Below are 27,435 nucleotides of genomic sequence, written 5' to 3'. Positions count from 1 at the left end.
TTGAGTTTAGCCATTTTAACAGGTTTGAGTTTTGTATTTGTATTTGTTACAGTTTTGATTTGTATTTCTCTGATAATGAGCAACATTGAACATCTTTTCATGTGTCTGTTGGCCATATGGATGTCTTTTTTGGAAAAAGACATACATATTCATGTCTTCTGCCCATTTTTTATTTGGGTTATTTGGTTTTTGGGTGTTGAGTTTGATAAGTTCTTTATATATTTTTGATACTAAATCACTGTTGGGTATGTCATTTCCAAATATTTTCTCCGATTCTGTAGGTTGCCTTTTAGTGTTATTGATTGCTTCCTTTGCTCTGCAGAAGTTTCTTATTTTGATGCAGTCCCAAAAGTTTATTTTTGCTTTTGTTTCCCTTGCCTTTGGAGACATATCTAAAAAGCAGTTGCTATGGCTGATGTCAAAAAGGTTACTGCTTGTGTTCTCTTCTAGGATTTTTATGTTTTCAAGTTTCACATTTAGGTCTTTAATCCATTTTGAATTATTTTTGTGTATGGTGTAAAAAAGTGGTCCAGTTTCATTCTTCTGCATGTTCATGTCCAGTTTTCCCAATACCATTTGCTGAAGTGACTTTTCCCCATTGGATATTCTTTCCTTCTTTGTCAAAGATTAATTGACCATATAGTTGTGGCTTCATTTCTGGGTTTTCTATTTTGTTCCATTGATCTAAGTGTGTATTTTTGTTACAGTGCCACACTGTCTTGATCACTACAGCTTTGTAGTATAACTGGAAGTTCAGAATTGTGATGCCTCCAGTTTTGTTTTTCTTTTTCACGATTGTTTTGACTATTTGGGGTCTTCTGTGGTTCCATACAAATTTTAGGATTGTTTTTTTCTAGCTCTGTGAAAAATGCTGGTAGTATTTTGATAGGGATTGGATTAAATATGTAGATTGCTTTGGGTGGTATAGACATTTTAACAATATTAGTTTTCATCTATGAGCATGGGGTATTTTTCTATTTATGTCATCTTAAGTTTCATTCGTCATTATTGTGTAGTTTTCAGAGTACAGGTCTTTTACTTCTTTGGTTTGGTTTATTTCTAGATATTTTATTGTTTTTGGTGCAATTGTAAATGGGATTGATTCCTTAATTTTTCCTTCTGCTGCTTCATTATTGGTGATAGAAATGCAACAGAATTATGGATGAAGTTTCATCATGAAGTCAATGCTTGATTTTTTTTTTGGTCCCTTTAAGAAAGGGACATATCTTTAGGATGTTGGTTATACTATTGTACCGGGTGTCTTAAAATGACAATAGCATAAAAATGATTTATTTTACATCACAATTAGTATGTTTTCATTGTCATTTACAGTTAGTGTGTTTTTATACTTTTTGCCTTTTATTATTGAAAATTATAATATAGCATAGTAATTTTGTTAAAAACTTACTAGAAATTTTTTATATTTCTAAATCTACAGTTTCTTCTATTTATGTTAATTCAAGGACATTGTAAAGTGTTAAAATATAGATGATAAATTTTTAATATTCTAATTGGATTTTTTTAAAAGGTGGCACTACATGTTGAATTGTTTATTTAATGTGATGTATAAGTCATCTTATTCAAGGTGACCTTTCCTTCAGCTAAAATTTTTATTGGTATTTACACTTACAGCTTCTTTGTTTTTTGCTGGTTCAGATGATTAGTTGCAGTGTTCAGTACTTTTACTCTGTTTCTGAGTATATAAACTATCCTTGGTGAAAGCAACTTCAATTTATACTGTTTCCATTTTTCTAGATAAAGTTTTTGTAATGTTGGTTAAGGGCTGTGGACAAGTTAGTTAGGTATTATAAATCTATGTATTTTATTACTGTAATTAACATTTTTTTTAGCGTCTATTTATATTTGAGAGAGACAGAGAGAGAGAGAGCGCGCACGTGAGCGGAGGAGGGGCAGAGAGAAAGGGAGACACAGAATCCAAAGCAGGTTCCAGGCTCTGAGCTGTCAGCACAGAGCCCGATGCGGGGCTCAAACTCATGAACCATGAGATCACGACCTGAGTTGAAGTCAGATGCTTAACCAACTGAGCCACCCAGGCGCCCCTACATTTTTTTAATGTTTATTTATTTTTGAGAGAGACGGAGACAGAATACGAGTGAGTTAGGGGCAGAGAGAGAGGGAGGCACAGAAGCTGAAGCAGGCTCTAGGCTCTGAGCTGTCAGCACAGAGCCCAACACAGGGCTCCAACACATGAATGGTGAGATCATGACCTGAGGGAAGTCGGACGCATAACGGACTGAGCCACGGAGGCGACCCCTCGTTATTGTAATTTAAAAGAGAGTCAGGGGCGCCTGGGTGGCTCATTGGTTGGGTGTCCAACTTCAGCCCAGGTCATGATCCCATGCTTTGTGGGTTCGAGCCCCGCGTTGGGCTCTGTGCTGACAGCTCGGAGCCTGGAGCCTGCTTTGGATTCTGTGTCTCCCTCTCACTCTCTGCCCCTCCCCTGCTTGCACTGTCTTTTTCTGTCTCCCCAAAATAAATAAATATTAAAAAATGAAAAAGAGAGTTGGAAATTGGTTATTTTGAATAATTTTTGGGGGGAGAAAGGGGGAAAGAGTGTGTTTTGGGGGTACAGAGGGAGATAGGAAGAGAGAATCTTAAGCAGGCTGCACTCCCAGCCTGGAGCCCTATGTGGGGCTTGATCTCATGACCGTGAGATGATGACCTGAGGTGAAATCAAGATTTGGACACTCACCTGAATATTGAGCCACCTAGGCTGCCCTGAAATAATTGCTTTTGATATAGTAGGTAGGCCCTCTTTCATTATATTTGCCTGAATGTTCTCTTAGAAGTGTCTCTGAACAGCATACAAATTTAATAATAGTTTAAAAAATATTACAGAATAAGGTATGGTTTCCCCAGAGTCTTTTGCAGTTCTGCAAACATCCAGCAGGGATCTCCTCTACACCGTTTCCATCTGAGTATAATTACTGATAGTGTCTGTGATTATACTGTTTGGGCATTTTATAGAATATTAGAAAGTGCCTTGAGAGAGTTCTTAGTTGGACACAGATAATGTAATATGATAAAATATTAACCTTATTCATAGTCTAGAAATATTTGGAGGTTGGGCAATGTTTTACAATGTTTTTTATTAAATGGCATAGTAATTGTAAAGTTTAGAATCTTTTACAATGGGCCTTTTAGAGGAAATGTGAAATGCTGAAATTGCACAGTGCCTAAAAATTCTTTGCATACAGTATTGCTCAGAACAAGTCTGTAAAGAGAATGGATGTGGATAACTTAATTTTCAAGGTTGATCATTTAAGTATTAGAAACATTTTTTTCTCAGTCTGTATTTCTTGCCACGTGGTTGACAGTAGGATTTATAGGAATTAATAGGTGTTCACTTTCATTTTCTTTGATAGTAATTAGGTAGGTCCTTTGAAATGAAGTTTTTCTCTAAAAATATGTAATTCTAACTAATGTCTCATTTCTAAAAAATTATTTTGTTCACTTAAAACTGACTTTAAAGGAAATGATTTGACATTGTCAGTTTGATGAATGATAGGGACATGATAGCTTTTTGAAACCATTTGGGAATAGTTTAATACTTTTTTAAGAAATTGATCATCAGTTTATAAGTTCATTGAATGAAAGTATTTTTGAAAATTGAACAATCTTAAACATGTTTCATTGTAGAACTTATCAGTTAATATAAATCCTAGAGATAGGAAATTCAGTGCTTTATGAATCCAAGGAGTAAAAAATAATAAGGAAAGATAAGTGTTAGGGTTAACTTACTTTAGTATGTTGTTGGAAACCAGTAACTTTGTTTTGTATCCCTGTGTGTTAGCGTTTTATGTTTGAGATGTTTATCTTTTATATTATTGGAACGAATTGGAACTCATTTGTAGTAAGTTCTCTATAGTGGTTCATGTAAAATGTGATGTTATATTGGTTCTTCCTTCAAAGCAAATATACTGTTCAGGAATTTTAAGGAATGCTTTTAAAATTTTTGAGTGTGATCTCGTTTTAAGTATAAACATATGAAGAGTAATGTATGTCATGTACCAAATTTCCTGGGGTGAAAACATTAGCCCTACAATTTTCACAAAAGAAAGGGGTACTTTGTAACATTTTAGGATATATTTGGATATCCTTTTTGTGTGTGCATAATGTAAGTTGAAGGCAAAATACATTTTTGATTGTTTTTGTCGTAATTAATGTTTTTTAGGCATTAAATGATATTAACAGTAATTTACTAATTTTTACAATGTGCACAATACAGGCAGTTTATATTACCAGAAAGTGTGTGCATTTTAGCAGACAATAAAACACTAAATAATAATTATGTTTAGAAACAAAATGTGAAACTTAGAGTTAGTAAGAAGCAGTGATCTTTCAGGGACATGAAAAATACTGTATGTTTAAATCTCTTAATTTGGATTTAGTCAATGTTAAATTGAATAAAAGAAAATGTTGATGTTTGGGAAGTGGAAAAAGACATTGGAACATATTTAGTGTGCAGCTGTTGTAGAGCAAATTGAAACTGACGTATTTCATCCTGTGCTTATTAAAACTTTGTCTCTGTGAACATTTGGATCTTTTCTTTTTGTTTCAGATATTTGGTTTCCAGGCAGGACTGACATCTTTGGATTGTAGGGGATCTTACTGCTTACCTGTACCGATTATTCCCTCTTTCAGCACTGCTCTTTATGTTAAACTTCTGAAACTACCCACATGCTGGTAAGTATTATGTTAAAATATGGCTTAGGGCAATTTTCATGTATTATGAAGGGGAAAAAACTCAGTCGTGTCTCTTATGCAAGTGTGTTAGTTTTATACAAAACCTTAGAAAAATATCTGAAGTTCTTCTGCCTTTTACTGAGACACTAAAAATCTCTCTTTAATGCCTGAAGTATACTAGATCATAGTCTCTCTTGTGGTAATGTTAACTGTTGTCGGGGTAATAACTTAATCCATGTTGGAACTAGAGTAAACTGTTGCTGCTTCATACTGTACTAGTAACTGTAAGGGCAAGTACCTTATTTTTGCCTTTTTAAGAGGATATGGACAAAGATTTTTAAAAGTTGCCATTTAATATCAAAGCCTAAGTATTTGTCACCTAAGTAACAATTTCATGTGTATTCATAGGCACTGAGAAAAGTATACCCATAACATAGATTAGACATTTGATATGTCTGTAGTTAATGTATTTTAGATGAAATGGATTTTAGACCCTATTTTCATTTGTTTTTAGGTTACTTTATTTGGAGGTCGTATTTCTTTAAATTGAAAGAGGTTTATAGAAAGAAAGCCAGTAGTTATGACTTCTTAAATTTTAGTTGAAAACAAACTTTAATATATTAAAAAGAAAATTGCTTGAAGGTATGAAAAAAGGTTTCAAAACATGAAATATATTCTAGTGAAATAGTTCTACATTTTAAAATTTAGATTACTTTTATTATTTGGATGGAATATGTCTTTGCTTTCCCATCCTAATTAGTAAGCTAATTTTTACAGATTGTTAATTTCTATTAGTTATTTATGAAAAGCAACATGACTTCTAGAAAATATATTTTATCTGAAGTACTTCATTTATTAAAAATATATTTCTTTAATGACTTTTAAAATGAAATTTATAAATTGCTCACATCTTCAAAAATTTTACCTATTGATCCAGAAAATTAAAAAAATATAGAAGTTGCAGTTAATTAAGTCTTGGAACCAGTTTTTTTGGTAAAATGAAACCATTATTAAATGATCATTCTTAATTTTCTCTTGATAAGTTTAATTTTGTCCTTAGTCATCCATATTCCACGCGTGTCATATATTATGTTGTATAGAGATTTACTTTTTAACTTTTTATTTGTATATACATAACATGTTGTATTTGAGCCAAATTTTATATTCCAATCTATTAAGAAATACCATGGGATATGTCCCAGTTGGTATGTTGATTATCAACTTTAATAGATGTTTGTAAGTACTGTTATCTCAGTTATGTGCTGATTTATTTATCATTATAATACTGATATTTTTAGAAACGGTGCAATTTACCTTAGAAAATACTTAGCTTTTTTTTAAAGCCAAAATTTTCAAAATGAATTATAGCCTTCATATGAAAAAAATTGAGTATTTAAATAGGCAAGGCTTAGTTTAAGGATGTGAAGGACTTACTGCAAGTATTGTCAAATGTGGTTGAAAATATGCCTGCTGACATCTAGAAGAAAATATTCCATTTAAAATACTAAAAGCATGAGATCACACAATGCTTATATTTGGAAGTAACTTGATTTTTTGTAGTTAAGACCACTTCTGTGATATTCGAGTGATATTTTTCTATGCTTTACATGAGTATTTTGCTTTGAAATAGTTTCTTTATATTATTTTCCATAATTAATAGACCATAAACTATAATTTGTTCTTAGCAACTCTAAATTGAAAGTAATACATGTAAAACTCATTAAATTGATATGTATTTTAGTTAAATGAAATGAATAAGATCCCAGATAAAATATATCATATAGTGCTTGCATTAAATCAAAATCATATGAGAACTGAGAATTTTATTTAACTCATGTAGTGAGTGAGGATTATTTTAGTAAGGCACCCTGTTTGTATCATTTAATGTCAATTCTGTTCCCAGTATGGTATCTCCCTGCCTCAAATCATATAAGCTGTTTCATTTGAATTTTTAAAAATTATATTCCAGTTTCCTAAAGCACATGTATGATGCTATGTATATTTATATTTATCTATCTATCTACCTACCTACCTATCTATTCAATAAGAAGAGCATATTTACTATAGGCCATGGATTTTAAAACCCTTATACCACACTGAAAAAAATTTTAGTTGGAATGTGTAAGTTAGTAATGGAAATCTAGATTTTATATAAAACAAAAATAGTTTTATACTTTTTGTTTAAAAATGTCTAAATTGATGCTAATCATATGTGAAATTTCAGGCTAACATTTATTTTAATCATTTTTGCTAATTTTTAGAAATATATGGTTTAAGTAACATTGAAAATAAGTTATTTTTTTCCTGTATGAATGTTCCTGTTAATATATTTTAACAAGCTAACACTAAACTCCAGTTTCTTGGAATTTATTTTTTTCAAAATATTTTGATCATATTTTATCTTTCTGTATTACACAGTTTCTAAACATAAATAAACATTTCAAAAATTTTTTTTCTTCATTACTTTAAATCAGGTTAACTTTTAATTCTTTTAGTCCCTTAGAACAGGATTAAATTATGTAGGATATAGTGGGAAAGACATAGTGATGATAATATTTAATGACAGAAGTCTTGAGCAGTTAATTCAAATTTTAATTTTTCTCTTTGTTTAGTTATCGGATGTTTAAAAGCAGGCAATAAAGTATTGGTTAAAGGGCAATAAAGTATTATAATGTTATTCTAAGTAGGATTAAGGCTTGGTCTCTTGTAGATACTTTAAAAATTTCTACTGTGGTGATAATGCTTTTAGGCTTCTAGATACATTCTTGGAGTTAACATTTTTTTTTCAGAACAGAGAAACTATAATAAACACATTAACTTTATTTCCAAACTTTTAAATTGAAATACTAATATTTTATGGAAAAGTGCATAAATTATGGTGTTTCATAAGTGAATTGGACCTTTGGTAACCAGCAGAAAGATCAAGGAGAATATTATCAGCATCTCAAAAGCCTCTCTCACTTACCTTCCTGCAGTGTTAACTGTTATTCTGATTTCTAATAATATAGATTAGTGTTGTCTATTCTTGGACATAAATAGAATCATCCAACATATTCTCCTTTTTGACTGGTCTCTGTCACTGAAAGTAATGTTTGGGAGATTCAGACAGCAGAATGTAGTTTTTAGATTGTTTGCTTTTGTCATTATGCAGTATTCTATTACATGAACATTGAACATTTAGACATTTTTGATCTGTAATTTTAATTGAAAAATAAGTATCTAAAGTGTGTGTCAATTTATTTTTTATTCCTTTGCCATTTTCCCTTTTCCTTAAGAAGCTTCAGTTGTTTGGGAGATTGGATGTCATTCATAAATATTTTTTGATTTTCTATGTTGTGATAAGCATTGTGGTACATATTGGAATTGGGGAAAGAATACAGTAGAATGCAGTGAGGGTAAGGGATATCCACAGAGCATGAAAACTTAGTCTAGTGGGAGAGGACACTACACACACAAGAAAACATTTGTCTTTCAATGGCAAAATTGAGGCTTAAGCGAAATGTCCTGTTTAAAGAAAGTAGAAAATTTCCCTGCGACATCGTGGTTGGTTTCAGAGAGAAAGTGGCAGTACAATTGGGTTTTATTGGTTGAATTGGGTAGATATCTAGACATCAGGAGATTGTTTGGGGTGCAGAAGTTTCTATGGGGATAATATTGTCTGAACAAAGTCAAGGTTGGTCCGTTGGATCTGAGAATGGTACTGTGGGAGAGGAATTTGGAAGTCTCCTTTTGGGCCTTGACTTGTACATGATTAAGGGTGTCTGAGCTTTTTTAATCTTAAAAAACAAAAAGGTTAAACTAGTTAATGAAATATTCATTAACCCCATTTATTCCTCACCAGGCTTGTTAAATTGCAATTATACTATAGTCTTAAGTTCATTTTGTCCTATATTTGAGGGTTCAAAAATGTGATCTCATTTCTAGAGAGATAGGTGCAACATACTTTGGAAGTTCAGAGAAAAATTATTTTGGCTTAGAAAGTCATGGAGAACGTGAAGATGGTAACTTCAAAGCAGATTATTAAAGAATGGATACGATTCGAAAGAAAATACTTTTTTATATAGTGTTAGGTTGTTAGGTACTTTAATGAAGTTTTCATTAACAACGCTGTGAGCTTAAGATGATATTCTCTGTTATAAACTAAAGCTCAGGGAGGTTACATAAATTGTCCCAAGTCACACAGTGTCTGGGCAAGGAATCTCATGGAAGGTTATCTGATTCTAAAGTCTTTGGTGCCTTTCTTACCTGAAGGTGTGAAGATGTACATTATCTTTTGTTAATCATCTCCAGAGGCTCAGTGTACTTCTTGCCTTGTAGTAAAAGTGGATTTCTATGTATCGAGAGGACAGTTGAGATAGTACAGCTAATAAATCTGAACTCTCCTAGTATCTCCTAGTATACAGTTAATAGTATATAGATATTATTGTAATGATCTCATAGAATTGTAGATAATAGGGTTAGGTGGAATCTTAGACATTATCTCAATTTATCAGTCTATGATGCAGCTTTTGATTTATAGTTGTTTTTCCATGGGTTGAACATTTTATCCAGAGAGAGGCAACCAGATTCATTTTTGGGCAGCTCTAGAGTTCTTTATTTTATTGAGTCAAAATCTGCTTTCATGTTTCTTCTCTTTCATAATTATTGCTTATATGTGTCATGAGTCATTTTCATAGACATAAGGAGGTGGGAAAACACGTTTCTTTACAAGATTGAGGGATCCCTCTAAGTACCCATTCCTTATTTAACACAGTGGCAAATGTCTTGGTTTTGGCTCATGAAGTTATTGAACAGTTCCTTTGTTTGAGGAAGGTGTTGCTGGGAATCTGTGTTTGAGTTCAGTGTTAATTAGGAAATTTGGCGTTAGTCGGCTCATGGTAATTGATGTGGTGTGTAAAGGCTAAGAGAACAGATACTGATCTTTTTGCCTCCCTGAAACAAAAACTGAAGCAGCCATTTTCCTGCTTTAGCTCAGAATAACACTAGAATAAATGTTTTAAGCTTTAATGGAGGCTAGGCCCTTCAAGATAAAAAAAAAAAAAGCCAATATTTATTTATCAGCAAACATAGAGGATAAGTAACCCACCCTACAGGGTTCAACATCACGTTGTTCAACTGCCCTGTTCTTTATAATACCACAGTTTGAACCTCAAGAACATAGAGTTGGGATTTTTAATACCCCTGGAGATAGAGGTTTTTAATTCACTTTGTTCCAGAGCTATGATTATTTTCATCTGCTTTTGTGATAAATACTGTCTTGAACAGAATGTCTTAAAACTGGTAAGACTTAGTTGGGATGCTACCTCCACTTGAGTGGCAGCAGCCTGATTGTCAGCTTCAGTTCTTGGATCTGGAACATGCTTTCATGGAATATTTTGAACTGAAAAGAAATCCTTTCATCATCTATTACAATCTTCTCATTTCAAAGATGAAAAGACTGAGTCCGGGAGAGTTCAAATTACTTAACCTAAGACCACACAGTAAATATCAGTGCTTCAGTGTGATCCTCCCTTTCTTGATTCAGGGCTCCTTCAACTGTACCACACTACTTAAAAGTTATTATTACTATTATTTTAATTTATGTATGATAAAATATGCAAAACAGAAAGTTTACCATTTTAACCATTTTTAAGTGTACAATTCAGTGGCATTAAGTATATTCACATTGTTGTACTACTGTCACCACTTTTCATTTACATAAATTTTATCTTTTGTACCCATTGAAACAGTAAATTCCCATTACTCCTTACTTTTAGTCCCTGGTAACTTTTTACTTTCTCTCTGTATGAATTTGACTATTCTGGGTACTTAATGTAAGTTAAATCATTAAATATTTGTCCTTTTGTGTCTGACTTGTGTCACTTAGCATGAAGTTTTCAAGATTCATCCATGCTGTAGCATATGTCAGAAATTTTTCTTTCCTCCTCCTCTTCCTCCCTCGTGTCCTCCCTAACTTCCTCCTTCCTTCTCTCTCTCCTTTCATCCCTCTCTCCCTTTTCTTCTAAATTCATTCCATTTTAAGGTTGAAAAATTCCAATGTATGTATATACTTTATTTATTCATCCATCAGTGGACATCTGGGTTATTTGCACCTTTTAGCTATTGCCAAGTGGTGCTTTCAACGTGGGTGTACAAATGTTTGAGTTCCTGTCTTCACTTCTTTTGAATATATACCTAGAGGTAGAATTGCTGGATCATATGGTAATTGTATATTTAATTTCATGACAAACTACCATTTTGTTTTTCACGGTGGCTGTCCCATTTTACATTTCCACCAACAGTACACAAGTGTTCCAATGTCTTTAAATCTTTACCAACACTCATTATTTTAGGTTTTTTGATAATAGTTGTCCTAAAGAACATAAAATGGTGTTTCATAGTAGTTTTGATTTACATTTCTCTAACAACTAGTGATATTAAGCATCCTTTCAATTGCTTATTGACCACTTGCATATCTTCTTTGGGGGAATATATATTCAAATTTATTGCTGCTATTCAGATTATTTTTGTTGTTGAGGTGTAGGTGCTCCTTAGGAATTCTCTATACTAAATTTTTATTATGTATATGATTTGCAAGTTTTTTTTCTCCAATTCTATGGGGAAACATTGCTTTTTAATGTTAAGACTCTATCTTAATCTAACTCCCAAACCAGAAACTTAGTTTACCTCTTCTATAAATCTTTTGCTTTTTGTCTTAAAACGTTATCATTTACATTTGACACAGTTTTTTGTAAAAACTGGTATAGCTTGAGCAAGTAAAAAGTGATCAAATGCATATTTGGAATAGTTCTTACTTTGGGGAGGAGGAAAAAGGTAAACTTGTTAGAATTCTTCGTGTTTACAAGTTTATCTTCACAGTAGTTTTTGCTTTTACCGTTTACAGAGATAGCTAACTTAGATTGGTTTTTCTGCAGAAAGATTTTATAACTTTCTACATTGTGGGGAGATCTTTTCCCGCTTAATTTCTTCTCTTACAAAAAAAACCCAAACATGTTTTAGGGACGCCTGGGTGGCTTAGGTGGTTAAGCATCTGACTTTGGCTCAGGTCATGATTTCATGGTTTGTGGGTTGGTGTCCCGCATTGGAATCTGTACTAACAGTGTGGAGCCTGCTTTGCCTCTCCCCTGTTCATGCTCTCTCTCCTTCTCTCTCAAAATAAACAAACTTTATATGAGAAAAAACAACAACACGTTTTAAAGATACTTATCTGTCTTCAAAACTTACAGGGCTTGACCATCTATAGACTGATGTTATAGACCACTTTAATAATACTAAATAGAATGAAAATTAAAGCAAATGCACAACTGATTAAATCAAAATGATTTTCATCGGATTAAAGCAAATACACAACTGATTAAATCAAAATGCTTTTCATCCAGGATGGGCTTCAGGAGGATGTAGGTCTCAGAACCAGTAGGAAGATTGGGATATTAGTACCTATTTTAAAACGAACTTGTAAATACCTCCTGGTTCTCACATATCTGGGCTGACACATATATGTGTGTGTATGTGTATATATGTGTGTGTGTGTGTGTGTTGTGCGTGTATATATGTCATGTCAAATTCATAAGGATAGGCTTCATCACTTTTTTTAAAATAAGCAATTATGGGGCGCCTGGGTGGCGCAGTCAGTTAAGCGTCCGACTTCAGCCAGGTCACGATCTCGCGGTCCGTGAGTTCGAGCCCTGCGTCAGGCTCTGGGCTGATGGCTCAGAGCCTGGAGCCTGTTTCTGATTCTGTGTCTCCCTCTCTCTCTGCCCCTCCCCCGTTCATGCTCTGTCTCTCTCCCAAAAATAAATAAACGTTGGAAAAAAAAACTTAAAAAAAAAAATAAAATAAGCAATTGTGCTTATTAAATTGGTTTAAGAGGCAGTGTATATTGTCTTTTATAATCTAATTTCATAAAATTGACCTTTTTACTGTCTTAAGCCTTGTAAGGAGACGTTTACATAGGTTTTTTTTTTTTTTTTTTTTAACATTTATTTACTTTTGAGAGACAGAGACAGAGCACAAGTGGGGGGAGGAGCAGAGAGAGGAGACAGAGAATCCAAAGCAGGATCCAGGCTCTGAGCTGTCGGCACAGAGCCCGAGGCGGGCTTGCACTCACAAACCATGACCTGAAGTTGGATGCCTAACTGACTGAGCCACCCAGTCACCCTAGGTTTTTTCTTTTTTTCTTTTTCTTTTTTTAATTTTAATTCCAATATAGTTAACATTTGGTGTTATATTAGTTTCAGGCATATACGTAGTTTTTGATTGCATAATATTTTTGAATTAGTCTATATTTTTCTGTCTAATTTTGTTAATGATTCATATTTGAACTGAAAACCATTTAATTAGTGGTGGATTGGGGGACCTGGGTGGCTCAGTCAGTTAAGCGTCTGACTTCTGCTCAGGTCATGATCTCACAGTTCATGGGTTTGAACCCTGTGTCAGGCTGGTTCTGTGCTGACAGCCCAGTGCCAGGATCCTGCTTCAGATTCTGTGTGTCCGCTCTCTGCCCCTCCCCAAGCAGTGCTCAGTTTTTCTCTGTCTCTAAAATATTCTAAACTATTTTACTCCTTTCATACATATCTTTGTCTTATTAATGCATATACATACAGTGAATAGTGTATACAGTGAATAGTTTTAGATCTATGTGGATTAAGACCCAAGGTTAGTCCCCAGTACCGTTAGTGAGGGAGTGTCTTTAAAAGTTGGCATTAAGTTTGCATTATAAGGAAGGCATCTTCCATAGGAGTAGGCTTGCTAACTTGTATTTTCTTTAATAAACAGATTTGTTCAGGTGTACTTTACATAGCGTAAATTCACTCATTTCAGGTATGTAAATACAGTGATTTCTAGCATCTTAATTGAGTTATGCAGCTGTTACCATGAATCAGTTTTAGAACATTTTCACCCTCCCAATAAGTTTACATGCTCATTTACAGTTAATCCCCAGCTCCAGCCACAGGTAACCACTTTCTTTATAAATTTATTTTTTATGGCATGTGAATAGAATCATACAAAATGTGGTATCCTGTATCTGGCTTCTTTCACATTTCTAGATAATGTTTTTGAGATTCATCTTTGACATAGCCAGTAGCTAATTTGTTTTTCATTCTACATCTGTATGTGGCTTTCTTTAACCGAGTAAAATATATTCAGGCTTGCAAATAACTATCCATACCCTTATTCAGAAATGTTTAAATTCCAGAGTTGTATGCATGGCTTTCAAACCTGGTTACAGTTGTTGCTACAACTGTGACTTGGGATGTTCTGAGAATGTCCTTTGTGTCATTAGCCCCTTCTTCAACATCAAATACATAAAAGCTTTTGCATAATTTTTGTGATAATTGCTTTAAAACTTATTTAAATGTAGAATTTAACTCCTATCAGGGAGATGAATAGCTGGCACTGGGTCTTTTATTAATAGAATTTAAATCTTTGGTAAGTTAATTCATTTTGAAATTGCCTAGTCTTGTCATTATAGGACTTTATAATTTTCGCATCTTGATTGGTTTTATTCTTTATAATTGCCTTAATGGTCCAGGACCTAGCATATAATTGATTTTTAATAAATGTTAATTAAAATGAACCCAAGTAGAATTTAATAATTCTATAAACATTTTTAGATCAGCTAACATAAACTTTGAAGACATTAGAAAAAAGTACAAGTATACTAGGTCATATTAATGTTTAAGGAAGAAAAGGTATGTATATTTTCTTTTTGTTCATCTTCAATTTTTTAAATAAATGATTAGCTTTAATATTGTAAAGCTAATATTCTAGCTTCTGAAGAGAAACATAAGTTAAATGTGCCATTCTTGAATATCTTAAATTTTTTATCCTAATAAGTGCAAATATTCAGATATGAGTGCTCTTGGAGTTTCTGTTTCTAGAGATTGTTTAGTCTCATGATGATCTTTATTTTTTGGGGGAGGAATAATATTTGAAGGTGAATACTTAATTTTTCATAATTTCTCAAAATATTCTTTTATAGAATCCCTATGAGTAATGAAAAAAATCACAAAAGTATTTAGAGGTCTGGCTACACCTGAAAATACTAGATAGAACTGTACCAAGCTTTCATATTACTTTAGAGTTGTGTAGGATGTAGTTTATAAAGTGCCCTGTAATGGATTATTACATGAAGTATACCACTGTTTTCATTAACATAGTTCTCATATTAAAACTAGAGTATAATTTAAATATAGCAAAAATTCAGCAATTTTATGTGTACAACTCAATGATTTGTGACAGATATATATACTCATGTGGCTGCCAAACTTCTTTCTGGTCCCACTGCAGTTAGTCCCTTTCTCTTTTCCTGGAGTGCGTCAACTTTTGGTGAGAACAGTTGGCTCATAATAAGGGGTAATGCCGGTGTCGATTCAGGGGTTGACTGGTTAGCGTGTTAGCTAGTAGACTCACTATTCCTTGCTTTGTTGTTCCATCCTTCACCCAAACTCATCAGACAACTGATTCTTTTCAGTAGGGCTTGTGGGATTTCTCTAGGCCACTGTGTGGCCAGAGACTGAGTCTCATAGCATTTTCAGTTGCATAAGAAAATATTTTGTAAATAGATTTTATATATGCGCATTCACATATTTTGATTTCATTGAGTGAAATCAATGAAGGTAGTGTTTTTTAAAGCATAGTTTAAGAGAGTAATAAGAGAAAAATAGAAACCTAATTTTAACATGTGAGATATCATAGGACTCTAAAGTATTTTAAGTGACAACAAGCACAGTAGTCTAAATCTTTAACAAGATTAAAACTTTTTAAAAACTTATTTTACTGTTCTCTGTATTTCATTTAATTTATTTACAGCCTTGTATTTGTATCAGGGTGAAAAATTGACCTAAATTGCATTTGCAGTCTCAACTACCAGTTTGTTCATATCAGAAAGAATAGTTTTATTGTGTAAATCCCTGTATTTATTTATGTTTCTTTTGGAGAGTTGGGAAATAGAGAATAGACATAAATCTAGGCTTTACCGATTATGACTGTTTTCCCTCCAAAGATGTCATTGATTTTTCTGTGAATTTATCTTGATTGAATGATTTTTAATAACACATCTTAAAGTGAAAAAATACTACCTCCTAAGTAATCTTTATAGGAGTAATAGTCCAGAATCTTAAATTTAATGAATAACATGATTGTTATTTAAATTGCTATTACACTTAATAAATAACATGAACATGTTTTCATCAGATGTTCTGTTGTCTCTCTTAGTACTAACTTTTAAGCCTCTGCTTATGCTGTTTTGGGATTTATTTTGGTTAATTTCAACACTTTGCAACATTTTAGCTATAATTTTCAATTATGAAATTATAAATCTTGTCATTGTATTAATTTTATATTTTACTATATAAAGTACATTTATTTAGAATATTAATGCATTATTGTTTGAAAAAAATTCCCTTGAAAGAACAGTTTTTATAATTTAACAGTCCTCTCAGGCTTTATTTTTTGTCATGTTTTGATTCTGATCTTATAATGTGTTTAAATGACCAATTGAAAAATACCTACTTTAAGTTTTTAGAGTGTGTGTGTATGGGATTAAAAAGACATGAAAAAACACTACTATAGGTAAATAACATCTGTCTTTATATCAGATGTTTCTCTTTGATTTTTTTTAAGTGCATGAAGAGCATGCAACACATGTTAACAACCAGAGAGTGTTGGTCCAATGAGAACAGGAGGTTTTCTTTGATTTTCCTGGTGGAAAACTTGATATTTTCCACATGGAATTTTATGATCAGTTGGGTGTGAAGTTGTATGGGCAAATAGGATTCGTCTCTTTCTCTTGTTAAAAGTTTTAAACTTAGTAAAATTGTTTAGTGGTACCCAAATGAACATTTAAAATTCATTCTTAGATTATTGACTTTAAATTTGATTTTTGGATATTGGGGAATATTATTACAAGACCTACATACATCTCTTTCTATGAGAAGAATTATGCTAGTTTTTCCCCAGTATTTGGTTTTGTCTATGTACAACAGCAGGAGAATATTATCCTGTGACAGCATTTTATTCTAGTGACAGTATCTTTGAAATACGTCTGTGTTTCATTATTTTTTTGGGAACTGAAATGTAAGAGTATATTCAAAAGAATTCTAAGTTATTAATATATTAAGAGGGAAATGGCGTGGTTAGAAATAACTAAATTTAGCCTAAGTTTTTTTTTAACATTGCTTCTAAATTTCTTAACTATGTTTGATTTAATCTCTTTTTAATATATTAATTTGAAATTTAGGAACAAATAATCATTGGAGATCCCCATATCCAAAATATCATACAGTGCATACTTAGAGGCAGGAAGTAATCTCTAAGAACAGCATCATAATACTCTTCTATAGCACTTGTACTTTATTAATTCCACTATAAACAGGGATTTATTTGAACCTCATTATAAACAAGTCATGTGTTCTCGATTTTATAAGATGTGGAAATGAAAGATTACAGAGGGTGATATGGTAGACCTAGAGAGATCTGGTTCTAGACATTTTTTAATTAGTTGGTGATGGAACCCTCAATAGCAAGTTGGTAACTATTAGCAAGTTCTCAATAATAACTTTGTGTTCTTTATTATTTATAACTTTAAAAAATATTGCCAGTTTCCTCGATGAATCTGTTAATACTTAGCTTTTTTCAAGTTTCAACTGATTAATGACTCATTTATTTGTTTTAGAAATAATATTTTGGCACCTATCATGTGAAAACTTGTGTTGTAGGCCCTGGAGTCTCATTATGAATAAGACACAGGCTTTCCTCCTTTCTTATCTAAGTATTTAGAGAGATGTTCTATTTTTTTTTAATGTTTCAAGTTTTTATTTAAATTCTAGTTAACATATAGTGTAATTTGGTTTCAGGAGTAGAGTTTAGTGATTCATCACTTACGTACAACACATGTACACTGAGCACGCAGTGCTGATCCCTACAGGTGTCCTCCTTAATACCCATTACCCATTTAGCCCATCTTTCCCACTGTCCTCCCTTCCAGCAACCCTTAGTTTGTTCTCTGTATTTAAGAGTCTCTTATGGTTTGCCTCCCTCTCTGTTTTTTTTTTCTTTCTCCTACGTTCGTCTTTAATGTTTCTTAAATTCCATTTATGAGTGAAATTGTACGGGATTTGTCTTTTTCTGACTGACTTATTTCGCTTAGCGTAATACACTCTAGTCCCATCCATGTTGTTGCAAATGGCAAGATTTCATTCTTTTTGATGGTTGAGTAATATGCCATTGTATATGTATATACCACATCTTCTTTATCCATGTGTCTGTTGATGGACGTTTGGGCTCTTTCCATAATTGGGCTGATGTTGATAATGCTCCTATAAAAATCAGGGTGCATGTGCTGCCCCTTTGAATCCGTATTTTTATCCTTTGGGTAGTGCAGTTGCTGGGTCATAGTGTAGTTCAATTTTTAACTTTCTGAGGAACTTTCATACTGTTTTCCACAGTGGCTGTACAAGTTGGCATTCCCACCAACAGGGTAAGACAGTTACCCTTTTGCCACATCCTCACAACCTGTTTCCTGTGTTGTTAATTTTTGCCTGACAGGTGTGAGGTGCTATCTCATTGTAGTTTTGATTTTTATTTCCCTGATGATGAATGATGTTGAGCATCTTTTCTAACTCTTACATCGGTAGCTGGGTTTGTTTGATTGGCTTGCTTCTGGAAGATACATCTAATTATGTCCTTCTCCTGCCTAAAATACTTCTAGCTTTTACAGTAAAGATTAAAATCTTTAAAACATTCTGTGAAACCCTCCATGATCTGACCCTGTCTTGGCTGTCCATCTGAATGTCTTCCTCTTTAGTCCCTCAACACTTTTTGCCTTTTTCACTTGCTTGTCTTTCAGCCAGGTCTTTCATCATATTTTTCCACTAGTCAATTGCCTAAACAACTTTTACTTACCCCATAGATACTAGAAATTGACACTTGGTCTGACTAGGACACATTCCCCTAATATATTCCTTCATGTGATATTGTTTCTGTTTTTCACTGCACTTTTCATAGAAGTAATTTTACACTGGTTCATGTGATTATTTAATAGTTCTCCTTTCTTTTTGCTTAACCTCCGTAAGGACCATTTCTTTTTCTATGGAGGATATTTATCCTCAAAACCTTGAATCCGTTGTAGGCACAAGTAAATATTTATTGACATGCAGCTGGTAATTTTTTCAGTGATTTCTTTGTTTTTTTGGTTGTCTCATTGATGAGGTTTTAGATTGTATGTGGTTTTGACAGCCAAGTCTGTCTCCTATTTACTTACATAATATGTGTAAAATGTGCTCTTGGCCCAAGGAAAAAGCCAGTGACTTTAGTTACTGAACTTGAACTAAAATGTTCGTGATTTTTGTAATCAGAATTCTCAAGGTTATATTTGAGTGTTAGTATTACATCCATAAAATATATTCTATAAACACATTTCCTTTCTCTTTTTTCCTGAGTAGTTGAATATTTTTCCATAAGTAGGTGAATTATTTATATTGATTAACCTAAGAGATGATGAGAATATGAAGGGACATTTTGCCCCTTTTGTATTTTGCTCATTTGCTACCACCCATGGTTCATTGTACAGTTTTGGACATTGCATATTAATCAGAAGTTGATTATATTTTTGAGTGATATAAAAGGTTTACTCCTTTTTCTCTGTTATCTAATATTTAAATTGAAATAATATTTCAGAAATTTGAAAAATAGTGAATTATTTTCATAACATAATGATATAGTTAGCATTTTAGAGTTATGTGCAAATGCTACACTCGTGATTAAAAAATATACTGGTGGGGATGTGGTGAAAGGGGTATTCTGATACACTGCTGATGAATGTGAAACTATATTCAAACCGTTATCAGGCATGAATTAAAAAGATCAACGTAAAAGTGTCTGTACTAATGTAGAAAGAGCTTGATTTCTAAGAATGTTGTTTAATTAAAAAAGCAGGCTATAGACCCTTCCACGTCCATTAAAATTTAAATGTGTATGAATGCATAAAATCAGTAGAGGTCTATGGTTGTGTGTGCTAAACTTTAAGTAGTTATCAGGGGTTTGGGTGGGACCAGGAGGAGCAAAGAGGGGCTTTAAGCTTTCATTTTACCTATCACTTAATTAAAAACATTTTTCTTCATCGAGTATTGATGTATTGTGCAAGTTAAAGAGTCGTATATAGAACTAAATACAAATTTCTTAACTTTTTAAACTGCTTTATTTCTGAGTTAGTGAGGTTTTATACTCATTTTATTTTGGAAAAAGTGATCTAATCTTATTTTACTTTGCAGGATATGAGTAATAACAAAAATACATTTTTGGAACCAGTTTGTAGGTTCAAGCTTTGCATTTGGGGACTCTATATAAATCTTTAGATCCAGCTGTTGCTGAGGATATTCTTTCAATTGCTATGAGGTGTGTTGATTTTAAGAGAACGGATGGCTGTTCCTCAAGTGTGTGTATGGCAAAAATTTTGCTTATGAACATGAATGGATTGTTTAAGTTAATTCCTTTGCATCGAGTAGTAAAAACTACTTCCACATTTTCTATTTAAAATTTCGAAGGAAGAATTTTCTTTAAAGAAATGCCCTATTGGTCCAGAAATTTCATCAGCTCTGTATTATGATTTGTCAGTAGATGGCACAAGCAGAGTCTTTTAAAGTGTTTGTTAATTAGGGCATATTCATTTTCAATCTTTGCTACTACACAGTCAAGACCTACTTGTTTCTATTTCCCTAAATTTACCCTGGAGTTTGTCCAAGTTGAGTTTTAATGAGTTGTTTATTCCACTAGTTACATTAGGATTTATTTTTCCCTAGAGGGTAATGTTTGAATCGATAGTTTTTAAACCTATTCTGTAAAGTGAACATATGTTTAGACTAGGACTTCTGGATATGTGAAATAAGCATTTGTTAAATAATTTTATTTTCACCAGCTTAAGTGTTAAACAGTTGGTTTAGTGAGTTTTCAAAAAGCTAGTTAAGTCCAGAAGTTGTTAGATATTTTTAGTATGAACTTGATTGAACTGTTTTTTTTGAAGAAATTAAATAAATGCATAGTGGCCTAAATCACAATATTGTTGATATTCATTACATTTTAATGAGTCTCCCAAATAGCTTAAATAAAGTTTTAAAAGATACTGATCTGTAATTAAATTTCTGAAGCAAATATGGTATGATGTTATGCTTACCTGAATTGGGTCTGATGAAGTGGATACATGGGTATTTATTTTTTTTTTTATATTTGTTATTAAAAATATTTCAATATTTACCAAAACAAAATAGAATGAAACCTCTTTTCTTTGATAGTGTTACACTAACAGGGGCATTGTATAACCTACCATCTTTTGTTAAATTATTCCTAAATAGTTTATTTTAGTTCAGATGCTACTAGAGTACTTAACAGAAGCATAATAAAATTTACTTTTATTTGTGGCCCTCTACAGCTGGAAAATAAAACCACAAAGACATGTACGACACGTATGAGATAGTTTATTTGTTTATTATCGAATTCTGGCTTTTGTACAACGTGCATTCTTTCCTTTGATGTCAAATTAAATTGAGTCTGAAGGAGAGAATTGCCTCCTACCCTTGGGCAAGACTAAATGTAGGATAAATTAATCAATTTGATTTTGTGTATGTTTAAGTTTTTATTCAAGTCTATGTTACCCATTTGGGAACCATTTTATATAACATATGATGGTTTGAAAGTTAGAGTACCATATACAGTAGCTGAATTTGTTAAGAAATAGTAAAGTCTCACTTGTAAAAAGAATCCCACTTTATTTTTTCCTTACAAACAGTTACTGCTGTAGTTATAAGAATATGGCTCTTGTTACGCCATAGGACTTTCCATAGAGTATCTAACTGACGATCGAGTGGTTAGATTAATAGTATATTTTTATATCGTAGGTGTTCCAGATATTTTTTTCTTTAGTATCACTACCAATAAACTTTTTTTGGTAAGGAATTTTTGAGAACATCATGTTTTTAAATGCTTATTAAAATAAAATGATTTATAAAATGGCTGCAGTGTTAGGAAAGCAAAAGTAACTGTAATGGCATTATAAATTTGTGCCTTGGATCCGTTTTGTTTTTCCGTCTGTCTCTTTTGATCTTTGCTGTTTTACCTGTTTGGTTTAAAGAATCTTTTGTTCAGTGCATATTTGTTTTCTGGTCTGTTCATTCCATTCCTTGGGTTTTCCGGTAAAATGGGTTTTCTGGTAAAATGTGACCAGGATTGTGTGGCTTGAAGGGTAAATCTAGGTAGAGTCACATATTGCCATTACGTACTTGAAAATTGTATGGATAAGGTGATAGATATCTTAATGTGAAACTGTTTATTTAAATTGCCTGACATGCTAATTAAAAGAGCTGGGTCATTTTCTTTTTGTTGTTTTGATATTTTTGAGTGAGAGAAAGCAATATTTACTTAGACCACTGTTCCTAGGAACAGAGTTCTGACCACTTGAGAAAAATTTTTTTTTGTTTTAATGAGATAAAATCCACATAATACAATACATTTTAATTATTTTTAGTTGTACAATTCTTTTGTTTTAGTAGTTTCACGCCAGCTTGTAGTCATTGTCACTAATTGCAGAACATTTTCTGAATTCAAAAAAAAACCCTATCTTCATGATTTTGGACATTTCATATGAACACAAACATACAATATGTGGCATTTTCTGCTTGGCTGTTCTCATTTAGCATGCTTTCCAGGTTCATCCATGTTGTAGCATTTACTGGTACTCGATTCCATGTAATGGTCAAATAATCTTGTGTGTGCACATATATATCATATTTTGTTTATCCATTCCTGATTTGGATTGTTGGGTTGGGTCGTTCACACTTTTGGGCTACTGAGAATAATGCTGCTGTGAACAACGTATGTATGAATTTTTATATGAACATGGTTTCCATCCTCATGGGCATATATGTAGCAATATAATTGCTGGGTCATATAGTAACTCTATATTTACTTTTTTGATGAACTGATGGATTGTTTTGCACAGTTGCTTAACTGTTTTCCACTCCTACCTCCTTTGTATGATGGTTACAGTTCCTCTCCTTGACAACACTTGTTATTTTCCATTTTTATTTTCCTTTTATTATAGCTATCCTAGTGGGTGTGAAGTGGCAGCTCACTATAGTTTTGATTTTCATTTCCCCAGTGATGTTGAATATCTTTTAATGTGCATATGGCTATTTGTGTTATCTTTTTTGGAGAAATGTCTATTCATGTTCTAGTTCATTTTTAAATTTCATTTATATCTTTTTGTTGAGTAGTGAGAGTTCTTTCCATATTCTGTACAATAGCCTATTATTACCTATGTGGTTTTCAAACATTGCCTTTATTATCTTTTTTCCACTTTCTGGATAGTAGCCTTTGAGACACAACATTTTAAAATTCTGATGAATTCCAGTTTATCTCTTTTTCCTTTTGTTGCTTTTCTTTTGGTACGATCTTTATGGAACTAAGATCATGGAGATTTACAGCTATGTTTCTAAGAGTTTTATAGTTTTATCTCAGTATCTCAAATGTATAGGGCTATTATGCTAAATCTTATATTCCTCTAGTGGTGAGTTGTGCACACACATTGTTTTTACTAGACTGCAATAGGCAGATTCGGGAGGATAACGAAAAGTAGGAGAGATTCTGGAGAAGTCCTGCTACCTCCACATTACTTTGCCTATGTAAATGCCCATAGGATTTTTTATCTTTCTGGTATAATTTTATAGGATAATGATCATTCCTAATCAGTATTTTCTGTGACTTATTGTATGCTTGGTATGTAGATTTAAGTCTTTATTTTAGGCAAAATGTCTTTTGTTAGATATTGCTGTATACTGTTTCTTTTGGTTTGCTTTTTTCTCCAGGAACACTTGATTAGGTACATATATTGTAGATTGACCTTTTCTGTAATTTATCTCCATGTCTTTTCTAAAATAATTTTATTATTAAAAATACATTTTTGTTTGATTTTGTGAATGTTTCTATCCTGTTTCTGACTGGGTTTTGAGTTATGTTTTCTTTGTTTAACTTCCAAGTATTTGAGCATGTTACAAATATCTTTCTTTTATTAAAAGTTTATAGTGTAATTCCATAGTGATCAGCATATATAATCTGTATGATTGCATTTCTTTTAATTTTATTGAGGCTTGTTCTTGTGGACTAAATGTCCTTGATGAATGTATATTTTGCTGTTGTTGGGAGGGCGTGTCCTGTTAAGTTGGTTAGTCCAAGTTGATCAGTTGTACTGTTCGTCTTTTTTATCTTTAGTGACTTTTTCTTTCTACTTTTTCTAGTACTTACTGAAGAGAGGAGTGTTGAATCTCCAGTTTTTGGATTTGTGTATTTCTGTTTTCAGTTTTATCTTTCAAAAAAATCAAATGTAGTTGACCTACAATATTACATTTGTTTCAATTTTACACCATAGTTATTTGACATTTATATACAGTTGACACTTGAACATGACTGGTTTGCACTGCTCAGGTCCAAGAGTACACGGATTGTTTTTGATAAATACAGTATAGTCCTGTAAATGTATTTTATTCCTTATTATTTTTTAATAACACTTTTTAGAGCTTACTTTATTATAAGAGTATAGTATATAATATACAAAATATGTGTTAATCAACTGTTGATGTTAATGGTAAGGCTTAAGGTCAATAGTAGGCTATTAATAGTTAAGACTTTGGAGAGTCAAAAGTTGTTGTATGTGAATTTTTGACTGCATAGGGGTCAGCCCCTGTGTTGTTCAAGGGTCAACTGTACATTATGAAATGATCAATACGATAAGCCTAGCTAGCATCTGGCATCATACAAAGTTTTTACAGTCTTACTGACTGTATTCCCTATGCTCTATTTTACATCACTGTGACTTTATTTTATAACTAGAAGTTTGTACCTCTTAATCCACTTCATCTGTTTTGCCCTTCTTCCCACCTCTCCACCCTCCCTCCTCTGGCAACCAACAGTTTGTTCCCTGTATTTATGAGTCTGCTTCTGTTTCATTTGTTCAGTTGTTTTTAAGCTCCACATTTTTGTGAAATCACATGGTATTTATCTATCTCTGTCTGACTGACTTCACTTGGTATAACACCCTGAAGGACCATCCATGTTGCCACACATGGCAAGATTACCTTTTTTTTTTTATCTCTGAGTAGTAATCCATTTTGTGTGTGTGAGAGACATCTTCTTTATCCGTTCATTGATTGATGGTCACTGAGGTTGCATATCTTGGCTATTGTAAATAATGGTGGAATGAACACGAGGGTGCATATATCTTTTATAATTAGTGTTTTTGTTTTCTTTGGGTATATACCCAGGAATGGAATTGCTGGATCTTACTGTAGTTTTGTTTTTAATTTTTTGAAGAACCTCCATACTGTTTGTTTTCCATAGTAGCTATACCACTTTACATTCCCATCAATAGTGCAGGAGGGTTATTTTTTTCCCACATCAGTGCCAAAACTTGTCCTCTTCTTCTTTTTCTTCTTTCTTCTTCTTCTTTCTTTTTCTTCTTTCTTCTCCTTCTCTTCCTCCTCCTCCTCCTCCTCCTCCTCCTCCTCCTTCTTCTTCTTCTTCTTCTTCTTCTTCTTCTTCTTCTAATAACAGTATTTGACAGGTATGAGGTGGTATCTCATTGTGGTTTTGGTTTGCATTCCCTGACGATTGATGATGTTGAGCACCTTTTCATGTTTCTGTTGGCCATCTGTAGGTTTTCTTTGGAAAAATGTTTATTCATGTCCTCTGCCCAGTTTTTAATTGCATTGTTTGTGTTTTTGGTGTTGAGTTGTATAAGTTCTGTATATATTTTGGATTCTAACCCTTTTTTTGATCTGACATTTGCAAGTGTCCCATTCATTTGGTTGCCATTTTGTTTTGTTGATGGTTTCCTTCTCTGTGCAAAAGCTTTTTATGTAATGCAGTCCCAATAGTTTATTTTTGCTATTGTTTCCCTTGCCAGAGAATATCTATCTAGAAAAATGTTTCTATGGCCAGTGTCAAAGAAATTTCTGCCTATGTTCTCTTGTAGGTTTTTCATGGTTTCAGGTCTCACATTTAGATCTTTAATCCATTTTGAATTTATTTTTGTGTATGGTGTAAATAGGTGGCCCAGTCTTAATCTTTTGAATGTAGCTGTCCAGTTTTCCCAACACCATTTATTGAAGAGACTGTCTTTTCTCCATAGTATGTTCTTGCCTTTTTCATTATAGATTAGTTGACCATATAATTGCGGGTTTGTTTCTGGGCTTTCTTTTCTATTCCATTGATTTACGTGTCTATTTTTTGTGCCATTACCATATTCTTTTGATTACTGTGGCTTTGTAGTATAGTTTGAAATAAGGGAATGTGATTACCTCTAACTTTGTTCTTCTTTTCTCGAAAAATGCTTTGACTATTTTTTTTTGTGTGTGGTTCCATACCAATTTTACGATTATTTCTCTTCATTCTGTGAAAAATACCATTGGTATTTTGATAGGGATTGCATTGAATATGTAGATTGCTTTGGGTAGTATGAACGTTTTAACAATATTAATCCCTTAAGGATTCAACAATATATAATTTATACATATTAACAGCATATGTCAATAGAATTAGTTCTTCCATCAGAATGGTATATCTTTCCATTTATTTCTGTCATTTTTATTTTCTTTCATCAGTGTCTTAGGGTTTTTAGAGTACAGGTTTTTACTTTTTTGGTTAAATTTATTCTTAGGAATTTTATTTTTGACGTAATTATAAATGGTATGTTCTTAGTTTCTTGCTATTTCATTATTAGTGTACAGAAATGCAACAGATTTCTGTGTATTAACTTTATATTGTACAAGTTCATTGAATTCATTTATTAAAAATTTTTTTTTCTGGTAGAGTCCTTTGGATTTTCTGTATATTCATGTCATCTATAAATGGTTTTACTTCTTCTATACCCAGCTGGATACTTCAAAAAAAATTTTTTTTGTGTGGTTGCTGTGGCTAGAATTTTCAATACTGTGTTGAATAAAAGTGGCAAGAGTGGGTTCCTATGTCTTGTTCTGATCTTAGAAAAAAAGCTTTCAACTTTTCACCATTGTATATGATGTTAGCTGTGGGATTGTCATATATGGGCTTTGTTATGTAGAAGTATGTTCCCTCTATACACACTTTATTCATTTTCATCAGAAGTGTATGTTGAATGTTGTCACCTTTTTTTTCCTGCATCTGTTGAGATGATTGTATGATTTTTATCCTTAATTTTATTAACATGGTGTATCATGTCCATTTAAGTTGTCGATTTTCAACCATCTTTGCGTTCCTGAAAGGAATCCTACTTGATCATGGTATATGATCCTTTTAATGTATTGTTGAATTTGGTTTCCTTATATTTTATTGAGGACTTTTCCACCTATGGTTGTAAGGTTTATTGGTCTGCAGTTTTCTATTTTGTAGTGTCTTTGGTTTTGGTATCGGAAATACTGGCATTGTAAAAGGAGTTTCTGTTGGTTTGTTTGTACCAACTAAACTTGTGTTTTTTTATCCTCTGCCTGTCTTTAAGATTTTCTCTTTAACCCTGGTTTTCAGCAATTTGATTGTAATGTACCTTTGGTATGATTTTAAGTGTCTTCTGCTTGGGGTTTGTTGTTTTCTTAAAAGTTTGGCCATTATTGCCTTAAATATTTTTTTGTTCCGCTTCTCTCAATTCTCCCCTCTATTTTGGGACTTGCAATTACACCTGTTGGATGTTGCCTGACCATGTCCCAAAGC

The 27,435-nt window shown here is 32.7% G+C and overlaps 1 protein-coding gene across 12 annotated transcripts in view; it reads left to right on the top strand.

Moving 5' to 3' along the window:
* Window positions 1–27,435, top strand: part of VPS13B (vacuolar protein sorting 13 homolog B) — a 794,855-nt gene that overhangs the window by 124,903 nt on the left and 642,517 nt on the right. For all 12 annotated transcript variants that reach the window (XR_008292721.1, XM_053208413.1, XM_053208414.1 and 9 more), the window contains exon 16: window positions 4,583–4,707. Coding sequence is in view for 11 of the 12 variants with exons in the window: in XM_053208413.1 (XP_053064388.1) it covers window positions 4,583–4,707 (125 nt within the window). In the remaining variant the exon portion in view is untranslated. The remainder of the gene's footprint in view (window positions 1–4,582; window positions 4,708–27,435) is intronic.

Source organism: Acinonyx jubatus, chromosome F2, assembly GCF_027475565.1.
Source record: "Acinonyx jubatus isolate Ajub_Pintada_27869175 chromosome F2, VMU_Ajub_asm_v1.0, whole genome shotgun sequence".
Lineage (NCBI taxonomy): Eukaryota > Metazoa > Chordata > Mammalia > Carnivora > Felidae > Acinonyx > Acinonyx jubatus.
The sequence above is the reverse complement of the archived record's forward strand: the minus strand, read 5'-3'. Positions and strand labels throughout refer to the sequence as shown.